Source organism: Pipistrellus kuhlii, unplaced genomic scaffold (assembly GCF_014108245.1).
Source record: "Pipistrellus kuhlii isolate mPipKuh1 unplaced genomic scaffold, mPipKuh1.p scaffold_m20_p_1, whole genome shotgun sequence".
Classification (NCBI taxonomy): Eukaryota; Metazoa; Chordata; class Mammalia; order Chiroptera; family Vespertilionidae; genus Pipistrellus; species Pipistrellus kuhlii.
The window spans coordinates 87,619,202-87,635,892 of NW_023425404.1; the positions used below are offsets into that span (position 1 = coordinate 87,619,202).

The following is a 16,691-nucleotide window of genomic DNA, read 5'->3' on the forward strand; positions in this document are numbered from 1 at the left end:
TCCTGTTGACCATTCCTTCCTCCCACTCAACTCCTGCCCATGCCCTGCCAGCTCTCAGCCTTGGAATGAGTTGGCTCTACCACGCCTTCCTCCACTGCTCATGCTAAACTGTTTCAGTCTGTGTGTCTCTCTCGTGGCTTAACTGTCATGGTAGGTCAGCAAGACTGCCTCCCCCCGTCCAGACCTTACTACAGCGACTGCTGATCCCAGGCCAGACCCCCATGGTTCACAAGGAAACCAGAACCCAGAGAGGGGCGATTATTTTCTCAGAGTCGCACAGCAAGTTTTTATCAGGGCAGGGGCTGGGCCTCGCTGCTCTTTGGCCTTATACCCTGGCCTTGCCAATAAGACCAGTAGCTCCCTGAGAGCAGACCTCCTATTTGCTTTTCTCCAGAGTCTCCACTTCTTGCTGAGCACAAACCTGGGCCCACAAAGGAGCATAGAGATCACTGAGCCAACAAGGGGTTTCCAGGCTGTGCCCAGGTACTCCAGGGCTTTATATCCCCACATCTAGAAATCTAGGATGCATGCCCCAACCCTAATTCATGCACAGCATTTCATGAACATTCATTTATAAATTGGGGCTTTATTTTTGATAAAGTATTCTATGGCTTAAAAAAAAAAAAAAAAAAAAAAAAAAAAAAAAAAAAAAACTTGAAAACCAATGAATTGCTTTGAGTTAAAACATACTGAGAGCATAGGAGATTCAGGCCAGATACAAGGAAGAACTTCCTGGCTTTTATAGAATCTAAATCACAATTGTTACAAAGGATCCCTAGAAATTGTCCTTCCCCAGGTGGACACAGTCTGGAGGCCCAAAGGCAGGGAGCAGAACACAATCCCAACTTCCTCCCAGCCAGGCCTGGGGGCTTGGCCTCTCATGCCCCAGCATCCCATTCCTAATCCTCCTAGAGCCAAACTGGACATTCCTAAGCATCCAGGTAAGCAAGAGCCTCACGGTACCACCTGCCTATCCCCCCTCAAATACAAGCCTCCGCATTTTAAGTGATCCTGTGTCCCACCACCTAACTGATGAATGAGGACAGCAGATAATAATCCATAACCTCTAGCACCCTTTCACCTTTGCCCAGACAGTTCCCTACAACTGCTAACTTCCCTTTCTCTTCCCATCCTTCAAGGCCCAGTCTCAACATCACCACCTTTGGGAGCCTTTCCAACCATTGATTGCTGAGGCCCACAACCTGGTCTGCCCTCTTTCTGGGCCCCTGCCTTGTATCTCTATGAGCTTACAAGCCTTTCTTCCCCTATCTTCATCTGGCCTCTGCCCCTTGGTCCATGACCTCCATCAGTGTGACACCCAGTAGGAGCATGAGCACGCACACATACCGTGTTGCTCAGCAGCATGGCTCAGAGCCTAGCAAGGAGAGTGCCCAGTCCCTGAGACAGAAGTCCTGGGGGAAACCCCAAACTCAGGACACAGAGCCCCAGCTCCACCACCAGAGCAGGGCCTCTGGCCTGAGTCAGCCTGCTCTCTGGGGAATAGAGGGGACTGGGAAGAGGAGACCAATTTCCGTTCCCACCTAAGAGCAGCTCCTCCCCCACCCATATCTCAGGAGAGCCAACTATAAATATCAGCAAGCCCTGGATGCTGATTCCCATGACACCAGCCCCTCCTTGCCCCCTTCCCTCATGCACATTGGCTGGGACCAGCCCACACTCCTGCAGCTTTAGGCCAGCCAACAGGCAGGCCTCAGGCACACACACACACACACACACACACACACACACACACTTCCCACAGTGGTCAAGAAAGGAACAAATCATCCTTTTTGGGTGCTTTGAGCTCCCTTTCCACTCTCAGTTCTTACTCAGGCCCCTCATGTCCCCACTGTGAGTCCTTAGCTCTGGGAACCTCTATAGGGCTGGGGATGAAAGAGGCAGAAATATAATGATAAAGAACACAGTATTAGAGAGTCTAGGATTTAATTACAGCCCTACCACTGGATGCATGATCTTGGTCAAGGGATTTGGCCTTTCTGATCCTGAGTTTTCTCCTCTCTAAAACGGATAAATAATGCCTATTTTCTCTATTCGTCAAGGATGAAAGCCCTTTACCTAGAATAGGTATCTGCTCCTGAGGTTGCTGTTACTCTATTTCCATCTCCTTCGGGAATGGGGGCAGCAGTCCCAGCAAGATGGAAGCTCCTGCTTAGGAATCTTTCAGAAAGGTCCCAAGGTGGGGTATTAGATGTGGGGGCCCTCTGAGAGGGTCTTTGTGGGATAAAGTGAATGGAAAAGACAGCCATGACAGCCTGCCCAGGACTCTTCAGAAAAGAGCCAGGGGGGGAGGAAGTCTGCGTCTGACTGACCCTCTTGGCTGAGACCTGCATACCCTTCCCACTGTGAGTAGAAGCAGCCCTGACCCAAATCCCTCCCAGCACTGACCCAAATCCTAATAGTCCCTTAGATGGATATCACTGAGCCAGAGTGCAATACAATCAATGTCTGCTGAACAAATGACCAAATGATACTCAGACCTGTCCCAAAAGCAGATGAGCCGGGACAAAGAGAGAACAGGCACCAGCACTTCTACATGACAGGGAGCCTAACCACCTTTCTCTTCCTCTGCCCACCCCTCAGGGGCCCCTCCAGAGGTAGGGGCAGAAGTCCAGGGCCATGAGATGGCTCAACTGCAGAGTTCCCATGGGGATATTACCACAACTCATAAGCGGCAGTGACTGCATAGTGAGGAGCAAAATGCAAACTGAGGAGTGGGGTACCCTCTCTGCCCTGAGCTGCTTGGAGCCATTGGGATGTTGGTGATGAGTCCCTGTATGTGTGAGATCAGGGCTGGTAGAGATGAGGGGAAGTGAGTTTCAGGAAATGAGCAGCCAAGAAGGGTGGAGATGCCACTGGAGGGACACTGGATAATAAACTTGCCAGAGCCTGGGCCCCAGCTCAAAATCCCACTGTGTGGGTATTCTCTGCCTTCACCCCCAGAGGGGTAACTCTTCTCAACAGACCTTTGGGCAGATCCCAGCTAGCTCCCTGGATGTGAGCTAATCCTATATAATGAACAGTGGAACAACTGGTCGCTATGATGTGCACTGACCACCAGGAGGAAGACGCTCAATGCAGGAGCTACCCCCAGCCTGCGGACCCCAACCAACAGTGGCAGTGGGGAATGGAGCTGGTGAGCAGGCTGCACTAGACCAGCCAAGGCAGGTGCCACGGATCCAACCCCCCTCAACCCCCGATTACCCTGCTGATTGCCCCACAGATCGGCCCTGATCGCTGACCAAACCTAGGGACCCTATCCATGCAGGAATTTTGTGCACTGGGCTTCTAGTAGCTAATAAAATCCAGGCCCCAAATGATGGCTGAGATTCTACTTCTGGGCATCTGGTGCCCACATGCTTCCAGCCACCCATGTGGACCCCAGCTGAGCCTCTCCAGGGGAGGTACAGTTGTTCCCCTTATCCATGGGGGATACTTTCCAAGACTCCCAGTAGATACCTGAAACCTCAGATAGTACCAACTCCTATACATACTATGTTCTTTCCTAAACAGGCACACCTAGTTTTATTGTGCTTCACAGATACTGCTTTTTTTTTTCTTTTTTGTTTTACAAATTGAATGTTTGTAGCAACCCTTTGTCAAACAAATCTATTTGTGCCATTTTTCATATTATGGATAACATTTCTTAGCAATAAAGTATTTTTTATTAAAATATTAAAGAGGGAGAGAGAGAGACATCAATGTGAGAGAGATACATCGATCAGTTGCTTCCCACACACTCCCTGACCAGGAATTAAACCCACACCCTTCCAGTTCATCAGACTGATGAACCAACTGAGTCACACTGACCAGGGCAGCAATAAAGTATTTTTAATTAAGGTATGTAGATTGGTTTTTGTTTTTTGTTTTTTTAGATATACTGCTATTGCATACTAAATAGACTACAGTATAGTGTAAACATAGCCTTTATATGCACTGGGAAACCAAAAAAATTGTGTCCTTCACTTTATTACAAAGCTCACCTCATTGTTGTGGTATGGGTGCAAACCCTCAGTATCTCCGAGGTATGCTTATACATTTCCACTTCAAGGAAGCGATTCACGACTTCTCTTTGACATGTCTAAATTGCCAAATCATTAGTCTTGCACTTTGGGGCCATTAGTAAAATAAGGATTACTTGAACACCACTGCCAATCTGATCTGATCATTTAACTAGCTACTAAATGATAAAGAGGCAGGAGCACATACAGTGTGGAGACGCTAGACAAAGTGATGATCAATCGCACTACCAGAATGGTACACAATTTAAAAATTTATGAATTATTTCTGGAATTTCCATTTAATATTTTCAGAACATGATTGACCATAAAACCACAGAAGCAAAACTACAAATAAGGGGGTACTTTGTACTCAGATGGGAGCCTGTCCCTTCAACTGTTGACAGCCCTGGGGAAAAGGAGAAGTTGTAGGGATCTGGGTGGTCTTAGTCAGACCTCTGTTCCTCTCTTGGTCTCTTCATCCTTCAAGGTCAACTCTAAAATTATGAGCTCGCCGAAACCGGTTTGGTTCAGTGGATAGAGCATCAGCCTCCGGACTGAAAAGTCCTGGGTTCGATTCCAGTCAAGGGCATGTACCTTAGTTGCAGGCCAATGCCCAGTAGGGGATGTGCAAGAGGCAGCTGACCAATGACTCTCTCTCATCGATGTTTCTGACTCTCTGTCCCTCTCTCTTCCTCTGTAAAAAATCAATAAAATATTTAAAAATAAAAAACAATAAAATAATAATAAAAATTATGAGCTCAAGCCTCTTAGAAATAGGACAGGAGACTCTGCTTCTGTCCAGACAGAGCCAGATGCTTGTTCTGGGCCATATAACAAGGTAGGCTGGGCCTGGGACAGGACTGAGAGGCAGCCTGGCCTGCCAGAGGTCCCAGGCATTGGGAAACTGATTTTCTCTGTGGCACAAAGCCCTGGGGCTCTCCTGGAATGAGAGTAGCTGCTTCTCTCCATTCCCACTTCCCATCTTACACCCCCTCACCCAGCCCCACCCTGCCAAAAATAAACCCAGACCACCCTGTCTTGTACCAGCTAGACCCACCCAGCCCCTCCAGGGGCAGCTGAGTCACCGCTTGGAGCTGCTGCTTTTTTTAACCGTCTGAGTCACCAGTGTGGCTAAGTCTCCATGACACATATCTCAGGCTGCAGCCCCCAAAGATCCAAATGGAGGAGGAGTCAGAATAGAAGCTGGCAGCAGGTGTGAGGAACTCAGGCTAGCGCCTTCAGGCCTGAGGAACTCACCCCCTAGCAATCCAGAGCCCAGACCTGCCCCTAATGATCCTGGCACTACCCTGCCCCATCTGCCCAAGACAGTCCTTTAGGAATTTTGGTGACAAAGCCCATCTGCATGGGCCATGCTTCCACAGCATTCTTTGCTTCTAAATAGGTCTGGGCCTCCCACCCTGAGATTGCCAAGAACGGAGGGTCTACAGGCCCTGAGCCCTGCAGGGTAGGAGTGAGCATGGCTTGGCTTTCTGAGGTGAAGGCCACAGAGATGTCCAATTCCTGCCTTTCCTCACTGGATCCAACTCAGACTCTGCCCACTCTGCCCAGAGCACCAGGAAGATGTTTTGTGGGACAGAAGCCCCCTGATTCTATTTTTTTCAATCTTTCTTTGTTCTCTCTGTGTCCCTTCCACACACAGGATCAACTGAATTGCAGAATTCTCCCCTATCCTTGTCTCTCTCTCTCTGCTTCTGTCAGCCCCATCTCTCTGGCCTTGCTCTGTTCTTCCTTTACCCAGTCCTGGTGGCAATCCAAAGTGCTCCCTCTGCAGCTGGCACCTCAACAGGTTCTTCTCTGCCTTCCCAGAAGACATGACACACCTCACCTCCACCCATTCCCACAGAGACTCTGGGCTCCAGGGACCAATCCAAAGAGAAAGTTTCCATCTCCCTCACCCAAGTCCCCTCCTTCCCCTGTCCAAAAACACAGCTATATCCTGTCCCAGGGAGTGTCAAGATCCCACAGGCACTTCCTTAGCAGCTGAGAAGGAGTGGGGGGAGGGGGGGGTGTTAAGGAGGGGGCCTTGGAGGCCTCCTTCCTCCTTCCCCCTCCTTTCCCCAGCCTGTTTGGAGCCTGCACAGCCTCAAATCCCATCTATCTCCTGTCTGTGCTATGGACTCTAGCTATAAATAGGGGCTCTGATTCTATTTTCTTTAAAAACAAGCACCAGACTCTGTTACCACAGGCCCAGAAAAGCACTCCCTGGCTGGGGCAGGGTGGGGACATTGTGTCCAGGCCCCTGCCTCTGGGCACTGGGGCCCTAAAGGGCAGAGGGGAACTAGAAAGAAGCTTGGAGAGGAGAGAGGTTGGGTAGAGCTGGTCAAGCCCCCAGGTGCCATCCTTGCCAGCAGTCCACTAGGGAATATGGCTGCCCCTCTCATCCTCCTTTCTTCCCATCTCCCTTCACCAAGCAGCCAATCTTATCCCAAGACTCACAGTGTTCAAGGAGAGAAGTGACAGTGACACAACTCCCCAAGCCACAGAATCAGGGGGCGTGTCTTTGCATCCCCAGTGCAGAGGAGCTTTGGGCTGTAGGGAAAGATAAGGTGAACTTTTATGAAGGAGCATGAGGGCATTTCACAGGCAGAGAAGAAAGAAGAGCTCGCCATGTAGAAGGCCCTGAGCAGAGACTAGGAGGAAGAACCTGACAGGTATAAAAGGAAAAAGCCCAAGGTCTTGTGAGGGTGGCACATGGGGTGTTCAAGGGAGGTGCACAAGAAAGCCTGAGGAGCAGGGGCAAGGTCACCCACCACCCCACATCAGTGCTGCAGTAGGGGGCTGGGGTTTGGTCATGGGGCAATGGGGAGCCACCAAAGTATTCCAGGCAAAGAAGGATGATGGAGTGACTTTCATTTTAGGTTAACTGTGGCTGCTGTTAGCAAAATGAAACAGAAAATTTATAAAGCCAGGCAATTGATGGTGGCCATCTGCTTTGCGGGATAGCACAGAGGAGCAAGAGGGGGAGATGAATTTGAAGGAGAATTTAAGAGTAGGATGGGTGTCCATGAGGAGAATGTCTGAAACAACTTTTAGATTTCTGCCTAGCAGGGGGTGGGTGGAGGGACCTTCACTGACTGGGAGCAGAGATGACACTGTCTGGCTTGAGATGAGTGGGCTTGGGTTTGGGGGTTCCTAGAGTTGTTCCTGGTGTAGATGTCTAGGGGTCTCTGGCTGGTGCCAGAGACAGAGATGTGGGTACCATAGCAAAGAAGTGGTGCCTAAGGCCAGGAAAGAGAGATGGGCTAGGGAATGTGGCAGGATGGGCACAGCTTGGAGATACTGACAGGCTAGAGAGGTAATAATTAGTGGACATGCTAGGTAGGGACCTATGTCAAAGGATTCAGGCCTGTCGTGAGAGGACTCAATCTGAGGACCTCTGGGGGACCTGGTTGGCTCAGAGGTCACTAGCAAGGACACTCAGCTACCTGGTCCCCCCTCACAAGCCACACCCTCCTGGCAGCACGCCACCAGTATGGGAGCTTGCTGTTCTGCCTATCTGCTGTCAGCTCTGCCAATAGAAAATCCCTCATGTGGGCCAAACTCTTCCTCATTTAATCTTTATATTCCCTTAGGTGCTGGTACTTCCTTTGTCAGTACATGTGTCTGGTCCTCCTGAATGATAGATGCCCTGGGCACAGGACACAGGCTCTGGGCCCTGTTCTCAAGAATGTCCAGTCTGGCCAGGCCTATCATCTCTTAAGCCAGAGGTGAATTCTACTGTATCCACCGTAGTGACCACACCTCTCCACCAGCAGTTCTTCTTGGTCTGAGCTAGGCTGAGCTGGCCAGGGCTCAGGTGTTATGTGTCAGTCTCCACACCTAAGTCCCTTTTCACAAATGGGAAAACTGAGGCCACAGAAGGTATGGCAGCATGTAGCTCTGAGTATAGAGTGTGTGTGTGCGTGTGTGTGTGTGTGTGTGTGTGTGTGTGTGTGTGTTTTGGGGGGTCCCTGACCCAAGCCTCTGATTTCCCCAGGTCTCCTGGATATGGAACTTCTGTCTGTGGGGTCATCCTACCTCCCTTCCCTATATTTCAAATGGGAGGACTAAGGCAAAGATAGTGGTGTCTTCTTTAAGGCACATAGCCTATTGAGCACCAGTTGCTTCAAATTGGTCTAGACCTCTGCCTGACTTCCACTGTTCCCCCATCCCAGCTCAAACTCACTGTCTCTAAGACATCTGCCAGGCTCAGAAAAACTCTGAGGCACCTCTACACCTGCCCTCTGAGATTCCTCATCTCAGAACAGAAGGGATTCTGCCAGAGGGGATGCCCTCTCAGCCTCCTAAAGACAGGCTTCTCACACCTCCCACCTCTCCAGCCTCTTCCATGACCTCTAAGACCTCTATGGGCTGGTGGATCAGAGAGGTACCTTCTTCACTGCTGACTCACTTATCACTATTTTCTGGAACATGTCATCCTCAACCAGCCCTGAAGATCCAAAGCCAGACCTCATCCAGCCATGCTGGAGAGGTCAGCTGCCAAACCATGCATGGAAAACAAATGCTCTCCCCTTCCCTCACTCCCTTCCTCCTCTACTACTCCCAGCCCTGAAAGAGGGAGTCTTGAGGACAGGAAGGGAAAAAGTGTGTCTTCCCCAGGCAGGGGGCCAGTTCTCACACTCAGGCAGATGCTCCATTTCCAAGTCACACATAGCAATCAAAACCCCCTTCCATGCATATACCCCACCCTGACACCTACAGTTGCAGGCTCAGGAAGCACATTACAAGGTCCTGAATCCCACTCCACAGCTGCCCTTTTTGCCCTACTATGGGTAGCTATCCTCCTTGCCTCAGTTTTCTCACTTGTAAAATGAGAGCAATCTCATGGGGACCCTGCTGGGGGTGGGGGCTGGGCAGGCCAGATGCCAGGCAAGCTCCTTCACTCTTTCTTCCCTCCAGAACCCCTACCTCAGCTTAGTCAACTGAGATGAGGAACCCATATTTCCTCCAGGGCCAGGAAAGCCAGGGGAAAGGGAATGTGGATGAGGGCCTAAAAAATCCTCCCTATATAAGGAGGAAAATCATAGGACAAGGAAAAGCCTTTCTGTGCTTCAAGCCACAGAAGCCCCACCCCTTCATGCCTCTGGCTTGGAGAACAGAAGGCTTCCACAAAGACTCCACTGAGAGCCCTGCTTCCTCCTGCCCAGCCTTCCAGCTTGGGTGGACTCTGGGCTGCTTCTTCCAGCAAAACCTTTCATTTTCTCTCCCACTTCCTCTGTCCCACGTGGCCTCAGGGTAGGAACAGATGGCTGGGAGCCCAGGACACCAACTCTGCTCCATCAGTGTCTGTGGAACAAGCTCAGTATCTTCACTCACTAGTCCCCTGCCTCCTCTCCAGAGGCACTCGCCTTCCAGAGGGGTTCCTAAATTGGACATGTTCCTCAGTGTGTGGCCCTTGGCATGGATGGCCTTCAGGTGCTTGGTCAGAAGACCAATAGCTGAGGCCAGTGACCAGGGTCAGGGCTCAGCCTATAAGTGAAGAAGCCGTTGTCCTGCCCTGAACTCCTTGGCAACCAAACACAAGGTCAAGTACCCTGAAAGTGAGTCTTGTGGTCAAGAGTCCTCAAAGTGAGGAGGAATAGGAACCACAGCTAAGGTCTCTGTAGTGTTGAGATGTAAAGACAGGGGTTTGCCACAGGTACAGGAGCCTCTCCAACAGCCTACCCTCAGTGATTCCGACACTCTACTGGGACAAGCTATTGTCTCCTAAGAGAAACAAGAATGGTCACTGTTTTAAGTTCTCCAGGACTTTGAACTAATCTACTGTTGTTCCTATGGCCATGCCTTGAGCATGCTTAAATAGCCCTGGGTTATGGACTCCATCTGGAACCAAGGACACAGGTAATGAGCACTGAGGGTGCCAGGTGCTTGAGCATCTTCCAGGTGACAGGTCCAGTATTGAGACAGGTTGGGCCCACCACACCCAATCCTCCCTTGTTCTGCACTCACTTCCTCCACTACCCACTGTGCAAGGGTTAGGGTCTGCGCTGCTCCGTGGGACTGAGTTCTCATACCAGTACATTTCTCCCAACTCTGCAATGGGCGGGAGCAGCATAGGGAACATCAGCCCCATCAGGTTTTAATTCAGAGGAAACTTCCCTACCCCAGCCTCATTAGAGGTTCTCTGGCTTGGGCAGCAGAATATTGGGAGGGCCCAGCTACAAGGGAAGGCCACCTGGCCCATCTCTGCTCTCACACAGGGCCATTCACAAAGACACCCAGGAAGACAAAGGACCCTTCACCCTTTCTTTGACACTCCCAGAATATCCCACTCTTCGGACTCCCCTGCAGGACCCTCCCAACCTTACCCCCTCCCTACCCTGTATCTGGAACCAGGATTTGTCACCCATGGTGGAAGAGTCCAGCTTTACCTGGAGCAGGAACTCCTTTGTCCCCAACTGGCTTGTAGGGTGTCCCCTCCTCACCCTCCTTGTTCCTGTCCACAGCAGCAGACTCACTGCCGACATCCTGCCTTCTCCATCTCTCTTGGGTTTTTCCTTCCCCATTTCCCTCAGGCCTCAGTCTGGACCCCTGAGTTCAGCCTTTGTGGAGGAAGGGTCTTTATTTTACATTCTCAGGTGTGTTTTGTTGTTGTTGTTTTTGTTGTTAATCTTCACCTGGGGATATTTTTCCATTGATTTTTAGAGAGAGTGGAAAGAGGGAGATAGAGAGAGAGACACATCATCTGGTTGCCTCCCACATGAGAGGCCAGGATAGAGCCTGCAACCGAAGTATGTGTCCTTGAGGAGAATCAAACCCTTCAGTTCAGAGGCCAACACTCTAACCACTGAGCCAAACTTGCTAGGGCCCATTCTCAGTTTTAATATCTTTCTCAGGCTTTCTGTCTTTCCTAGGTTGGTTCTCCTACATCCCTATCATTCCAATATTGTATTTGTGGATGAATGAGGTTCTGCTTTCTCTCACCATCCATCTCAGCTCCTGCTGTCTCTGTACCAATAAGTCCTTCCTCAGCAGCACACACCCAGCTCTCCCACCATCCACACTTGACTGTGTGCCTAGGCTCTCCCCACTGGCCATCCTGCCCAGCAACTCTCAGCTCCCAAACTTTCTCCCTTATAAAGTCAGACAGCAGCAAACACCCAGGAATGCTGCTGCTGCCCATGACGCATGCAGCTGTGGGACTGCCTGGCTGCCCCCAAGCGACCAGGAATGTGGCAGGAGCAGGCACAAGGAATCAATTGCCAGGGAGGCGTGAGGTGCTGGTGGGGGTGCCCAGACAGGTGGCAGGGCCAGAACTGCAGGCTTTCTGCTTCTCTCTGTCAAATAGCTTCTCCTCTGGGGTCTCAAGTGTTCAAAGAAATGGAAGCCAAATCCTCCTACTGCAGGCAGGGCTACAAAGAATTTTGATATTGTGGAACCCCCAACCTAGGAAGTGGGGACCCAGGACTGATAAGACAAAAGGTCCCAGGCCAGACTCTTTAGACTGTTCTGGAGCAAGGATGATGTTCCCAGATACAACCCGAATGAGACAGAGGGAAGAAGGGAGGCAAAGACAAAGCAGAGAGAAATGAGAAAAAACAAAGGCAGAGACAGGCAGCAGGATGGCTCAAGAGCCAAGATAGAGCCAAGGAGAGACAGTCTGACTAGCCTATACCTAAGGACTCAGAAGAAGCAGGGTCTGCAGCAGCCTACCCCTCCACCCTCGCCCCAACTGGAAAGGCACCATGTTTGAGACCTGTGCCTAGCCTGGGAGGTGGTCGGCAGCCTTACATGCACATACTCTGCCCCTTGTCCCAAGAGCCTGTTGATAGGCAGACACATGGGCATCATAATGGAAGTAAGCCTCAGGGTTAGCATCCCCCAGGAGCAGGAGCCAGGTTCCCATTCATAAAGGTCCTAGGAGTGTCCCCAGAAAACCAGAAGATGCCCACATACCTGTGCCCTGCCAGAGGGTGGCTTGCTAGAGGCCCTTGGCCTAGGCTTCATCTCCCCATGTGAGAAGGGACTTGGTAGGGAAGGACACAAGCTCCTTCTGTGCTCCCAGCCCTTGTCTCAGGAAGAGGGATGGAGCTGCCCAGCCCTGGGCACAGACAGCAGTGCCCTGTTCATGGGCAGGAAGGGTGGGGTGTTATGGGCCTTCTCCACCTTCAGTAAACCACTTAGATGGATGGGTGCCAAAGAGGAGGGGCAGAAACCCTTCAGGAACACAGGGCCCCTTTCACGGAGCCAGGCTCAGCCAAGTCATGGTGGGTGGGCACTGAGGGACAAGACAGGCCTCGGCACAATCACTGTTCTGTTCTGGAGGCTCCCAGCTACCCCCACCTCACCCCCAACACACATACACACACACACACACACACACACACACACACACACACGCACAGACACGCAGCCTTATGCAAATCCAAAACACACCCCCAGCAGCCACCCACATACTTGTACACACATGCACTGTATAACTCTGGACACTCACCTATGTGCCTTCTTCTAGGCAGAGAAACTCATACAAGTGGGACTCTTCTTGCTCCTTCACTTATCCTCCTGACCCTGTGGAGCATCCTGCTCCCACCATTCTGAAAGCTTGGCACCACTCAGGCAGCCCACAGCATGAACTCTCTGCACACCCATGTTAGAGAGCAAACCTCTGGATGGGGGAGAGACCTCCAGGACTAATCCCAACAGACAGGAGGAGAAAGGATTGGAAGGAGAGCCCATTTTACAAAATGGTGACTGGGAGGGAGGCCTCCTGTACACCGCACACTGGGGATCAAGCCTCCAACCCTACCTAGCATGGGCCCTTCTCCAGCTGTGCAGGCCTGAGCTGGTATTTAGATGAATCATGGGTCTTCTTGATCCAAGAGAATCAAGGGGAGATCTCCAGACAGTTCTAATGCTTCCTCTCCTCCAACATTCCCGAGCCTATATGTTCCTGTAGGTCGCTCACTTGTCCTTGTTCTTGCTGCACATTTCCCTCCCTCTCTGCTCCTCTATACCACCTTTATCTCCCCTAGGAAGCCCTTTGGGATTGACTTCTACTTATTACTTCTTTATCCTGCACCACCTATTCATTCAAATACCCTCTCCAACTGCCCTCTCCCCGGGACAGAGATTCTAGTTTCTTACAGCTGCAGCCATCAGAGACAGTAAGGGGCAGAAGAAGAACAGAAAGTAGAGGCAGCGAGATTGGGGGCAAGGGGGGCATGGACTGTCAGAGTTTCCAAAACCCTGGCCAGCAAGGCCTCAGAAGCCTCTGTTGGAATAGGGTGGAGGGGCTGCCTGGTCTGTGAACTCCCAGCATAGCACAAGGCTGCTGTGTGAGCCTTTCCCTCCCTGGCCCCACTGGAAACAGCAGAGTCCAGGCCCTCAATGAGCCCATTCAGCCTCCAGTCTCTGGAAAGTACCTCTACTAGTACATCCTGCTGCCCTCCCACTTGGGTCTGGAGAACCAGACCAAACTGCCTGCTGGGAGGGCACTGGAGGCAGGTTGGTTAGAGCCAGCCGTCTACTGCAGTTCCTGCTTAATCCAGAGCCCTGACCTTGATTGTGCTGGCAAATTTATTTTTTAAATATATTTGTATTGATTTCAGAGAGGAAGGGAGGGAGAGAGAAACATCAATGATGAGAGAGAATCATTAATCTGCTGCCTCCTACATGCCCCACACTGGGGATTGAGTCTGCAACCCTCGCATGTGCCCTGACCAGGAATCAAATCGTGACCTCCTGGCCCATAGGTCAATGCTCAACCATTGAGCCACACTGGCCAGGCCCCAACAGATTTATATCCACCTTTAGCAAAATGGAGTACGATGGGTGTTTCATTCCAATAGGGGAGAGAAATTGGCCCTCTCCCTGTGGGTAGTAGACAGGTAAATGTTCAGCAACAGGTTCTCTGGGAGAGAGGGAGCCCTGGTTTGTGGTTTTGGCCTCTTTACGTGGTATAAATATTCTCACTAGGCAACATCACCTGGCTAACAAAATTCCTAAAAATTTACAATCAGCTATTGCCAGCCGCTATGAGCTCTGGTGGCCCTGTTCTGCAGTGGCCATGTGCCCCACCTCATGGTTGCCCTCAGTATAGTGTGCTGCATTTTGTTCTTAAGAATCAATGTCCTTGCAGGTAAGTTGCCCACAGGTGCCCGCTACCTGCCAGTCCCCTGACCTGTCCCTTACCAGCATCAAGGTCTGTTGGCCCTGCTGGGCTTAATGGGCCATGTTCTCAGGTGATTTTAAAGTTCTTATTTGATTCCTTTAACTTCCCAATCAAAGGCTTCTGTTGTTTCTATCAAGTGCCAGCAAAGGAGATGACTATATGGGTTGTAAGCTCAGCCCAAGTGGAAGAGCATTATCCTTGGACATCCCTGGCATAGTGCTGGCAGCCTGTAGGGAATACATGCCTCAGACTCCTCCAGTGGCTGTTTTTTCAGGCACACATCAGCTGGCTCCGGTTGGCCAGGGACTGTTAGGAATATATTATAGCTGGTGCTAGACCACCCCTATCATGCCATTAGCCTTATTCACTCACATGGGGTTTAAGGGAAGCCCAACAGAGATGAATCATCTTTTTAAACCATTACTGTCTGCCTCTCCCAGGCTCGGACATCTGGGGGACAAACTCAAAGTTATTTTTTACCCTAATCTCCACAAAGGAATAGACCAGAAATTGTGGCAGCAAGTTGGAGGGCAAGAGAGGCTAATTTGAGGAAACTGCCTGGAAGGAGATGGCAACTTAAAAAGAGGAGGTGTCCCAGGATGGGACAAAACGGACCCTGACAATGACCACTAACGCTATGAAACCCCTGCTGCTTTGGGAGACCCACTGGCCTGCCCAGCAGACCCTCAGCTCCTCCCGAGCCTTGTCTTCAGCCTCAGACCCTGCCTTAGAGAGCTCAGCTGTTGTCATCCCTGGCTCGCAAACAATGGGACCGGATCTGACTGCTCACCAGGGACCAATAATAGCTCTACAGCAGGATGCAACATGGGGTGATGCAGGAAGTTTTGGCCCATTTGGGGTCTAGCACTGCACATGGCCTGCATCTGGCCTTAAAACCTTTGCTTCTCTGTGGACTCAGATCCAACAAGCTGCCTCTTCCCACACCCAAAAGCAGCTGAGAGCATGGCCCAAGAGAAAAGCAAAGATGGGTGAACTGCCTGATAGCAACACCCATCAGGCCCCAACCAACCCACAGAGGTTTGGCATAGCATGGAAAGTGGACAAAGTGTAAGGGTACTTAGGAGAAAGAATTTGAACAGGGATCAGTTGAGGGTTAAAGATGGTTCTGGAACTCCAGTCCTGAGGTTTGTGACCACCAGACAGGTGATCACACCAGTGATGGTTTCCCTTTGGACCAAGGAGGAGCCAGACCCATATTCTGCTGGGGCTAAGGGGAAGAGAGCCATTGCTAGTAGAGGCCCTTGGCTCCAGGAACCTCTGAAGAAGAGACCTAAGTTGCTTAAAATTGCTGGATTGGGCTTTCTTCAGAGACAAAATCTAGGCTAGGTACCTTCTGGGGCCAGGACCAAGCAGGTGCTGGGATCTGGCTGAGGCCCATGGACAGCATGAAACCTTTCCCTGCAACCTATATATTCAATCTGTAGCACCTGTCCTCCTCCAGGCAAGGGTCTGAGATTTGACTAAGACTCCCTCTCTCACACAGCCTCCTTCTTCGGTGAGAACCACCTGGAGGTGTTAGTGGCCACAGTTCTGACCAACATAGACCTACAGCTACAGTTCTCCACATCCCAGAGTGAAGCCCTGCTTCTCCTGGCAGCAGGCCCAGCTGACCACCTCCTCCTGCAGCTCAATTCTGGACACCTGCAGGTCAGTGACATCTCCCTGCTGAACTCTAGCTTTCAATGGCCCCTAATCAGCTATGTGACCTTGTGCAAGTCATTTTCACCTTGGGGTCTCAAGTTATCCACTGTGAGATGGACAAGAATCCCAAAAGCTGTGAGTCCCTCATGAACTTGCTCTGCCCTCCTGTTCTCCAACCTCACTTCTTACCACAACGCTAGCTGGCCTTTAGGTGCTGATTACTCCAATGGCTTTCAGTTACCTGGTTATCTATGGTCTCTTGCTGCCAGGTGTTTTCTCGCCAACTCCCTGCACCTGTCTAACACTAGTCTCTCCTTGAAGTCTCGGCATGGACATTTCTCCCTCCCCCAACCCCTACCCCACCCAGAGATCACCTGGGCTCCGCATAGCAACAGTCATGTCTGTCTGTAGATGATGGTAACAACAGTACTGCCACAGCTTCCTCGTTTTTCCATTTAATCCTTCAAGTCGCTATAAGCTATATTAGCAAGAATTTCTCTGGCTCTCTCTTGAGGCTTCTCCCTAACCATGAAGAGTCTGAGAGCCCAAGTTCTTAGTCCAAATGAGAGTCAGCTTATTCCAGGCCACACTGAGGAGAGGACTATCACCATCAATCCAACTGCTGCTGCCATTGTTTCTCGCTGCCATAAGATATCACTATTAAACCTTGCCTGGTATAGCCTTCCTCTCTGCCAGATGCAATAAGGCCACACCCCTACAGAGGTACTCCATACTTGGACTGCCAAGGTCTCATTAATAGTGCTCTTTCAGTTCCCCTATTCTGCTAAGACCTGTTCTGCCTTCTGGTTGTGGGAGCACTGCATCAGAGTCAGTTCTGTTGTCAGTGTCCTGGAGACAGAACCATGTCCCTCTTCTCT

The 16,691-nt window shown here is 50.8% G+C and overlaps 2 protein-coding genes across 3 annotated transcripts in view; one reads left to right on the forward strand and one right to left on the reverse strand.

Annotated features, from left to right (window-relative positions):
* The window catches only part of PEAK1 (pseudopodium enriched atypical kinase 1), a 715,824-nt gene that overhangs the window by 657,349 nt on the left and 41,784 nt on the right, over positions 1 to 16,691 (reverse strand). The window lies entirely within an intron of this gene.
* Positions 1 to 16,691, forward strand: part of CSPG4 (chondroitin sulfate proteoglycan 4) — a 36,299-nt gene that overhangs the window by 4,071 nt on the left and 15,537 nt on the right. Inside the window, exons 2-3 of one of the 2 annotated variants that reach the window (XM_036454635.2) lie at positions 6,624 to 6,691; positions 15,656 to 15,819. Coding sequence is in view for 1 of the 2 variants with exons in the window: in XM_036454626.2 (XP_036310519.1) it covers positions 15,656 to 15,819 (164 nt within the window). In the remaining variant the exon portion in view is untranslated. The remainder of the gene's footprint in view (positions 1 to 6,623; positions 6,692 to 15,655; positions 15,820 to 16,691) is intronic. The other variant, XM_036454626.2, reaches the window with a different exon arrangement.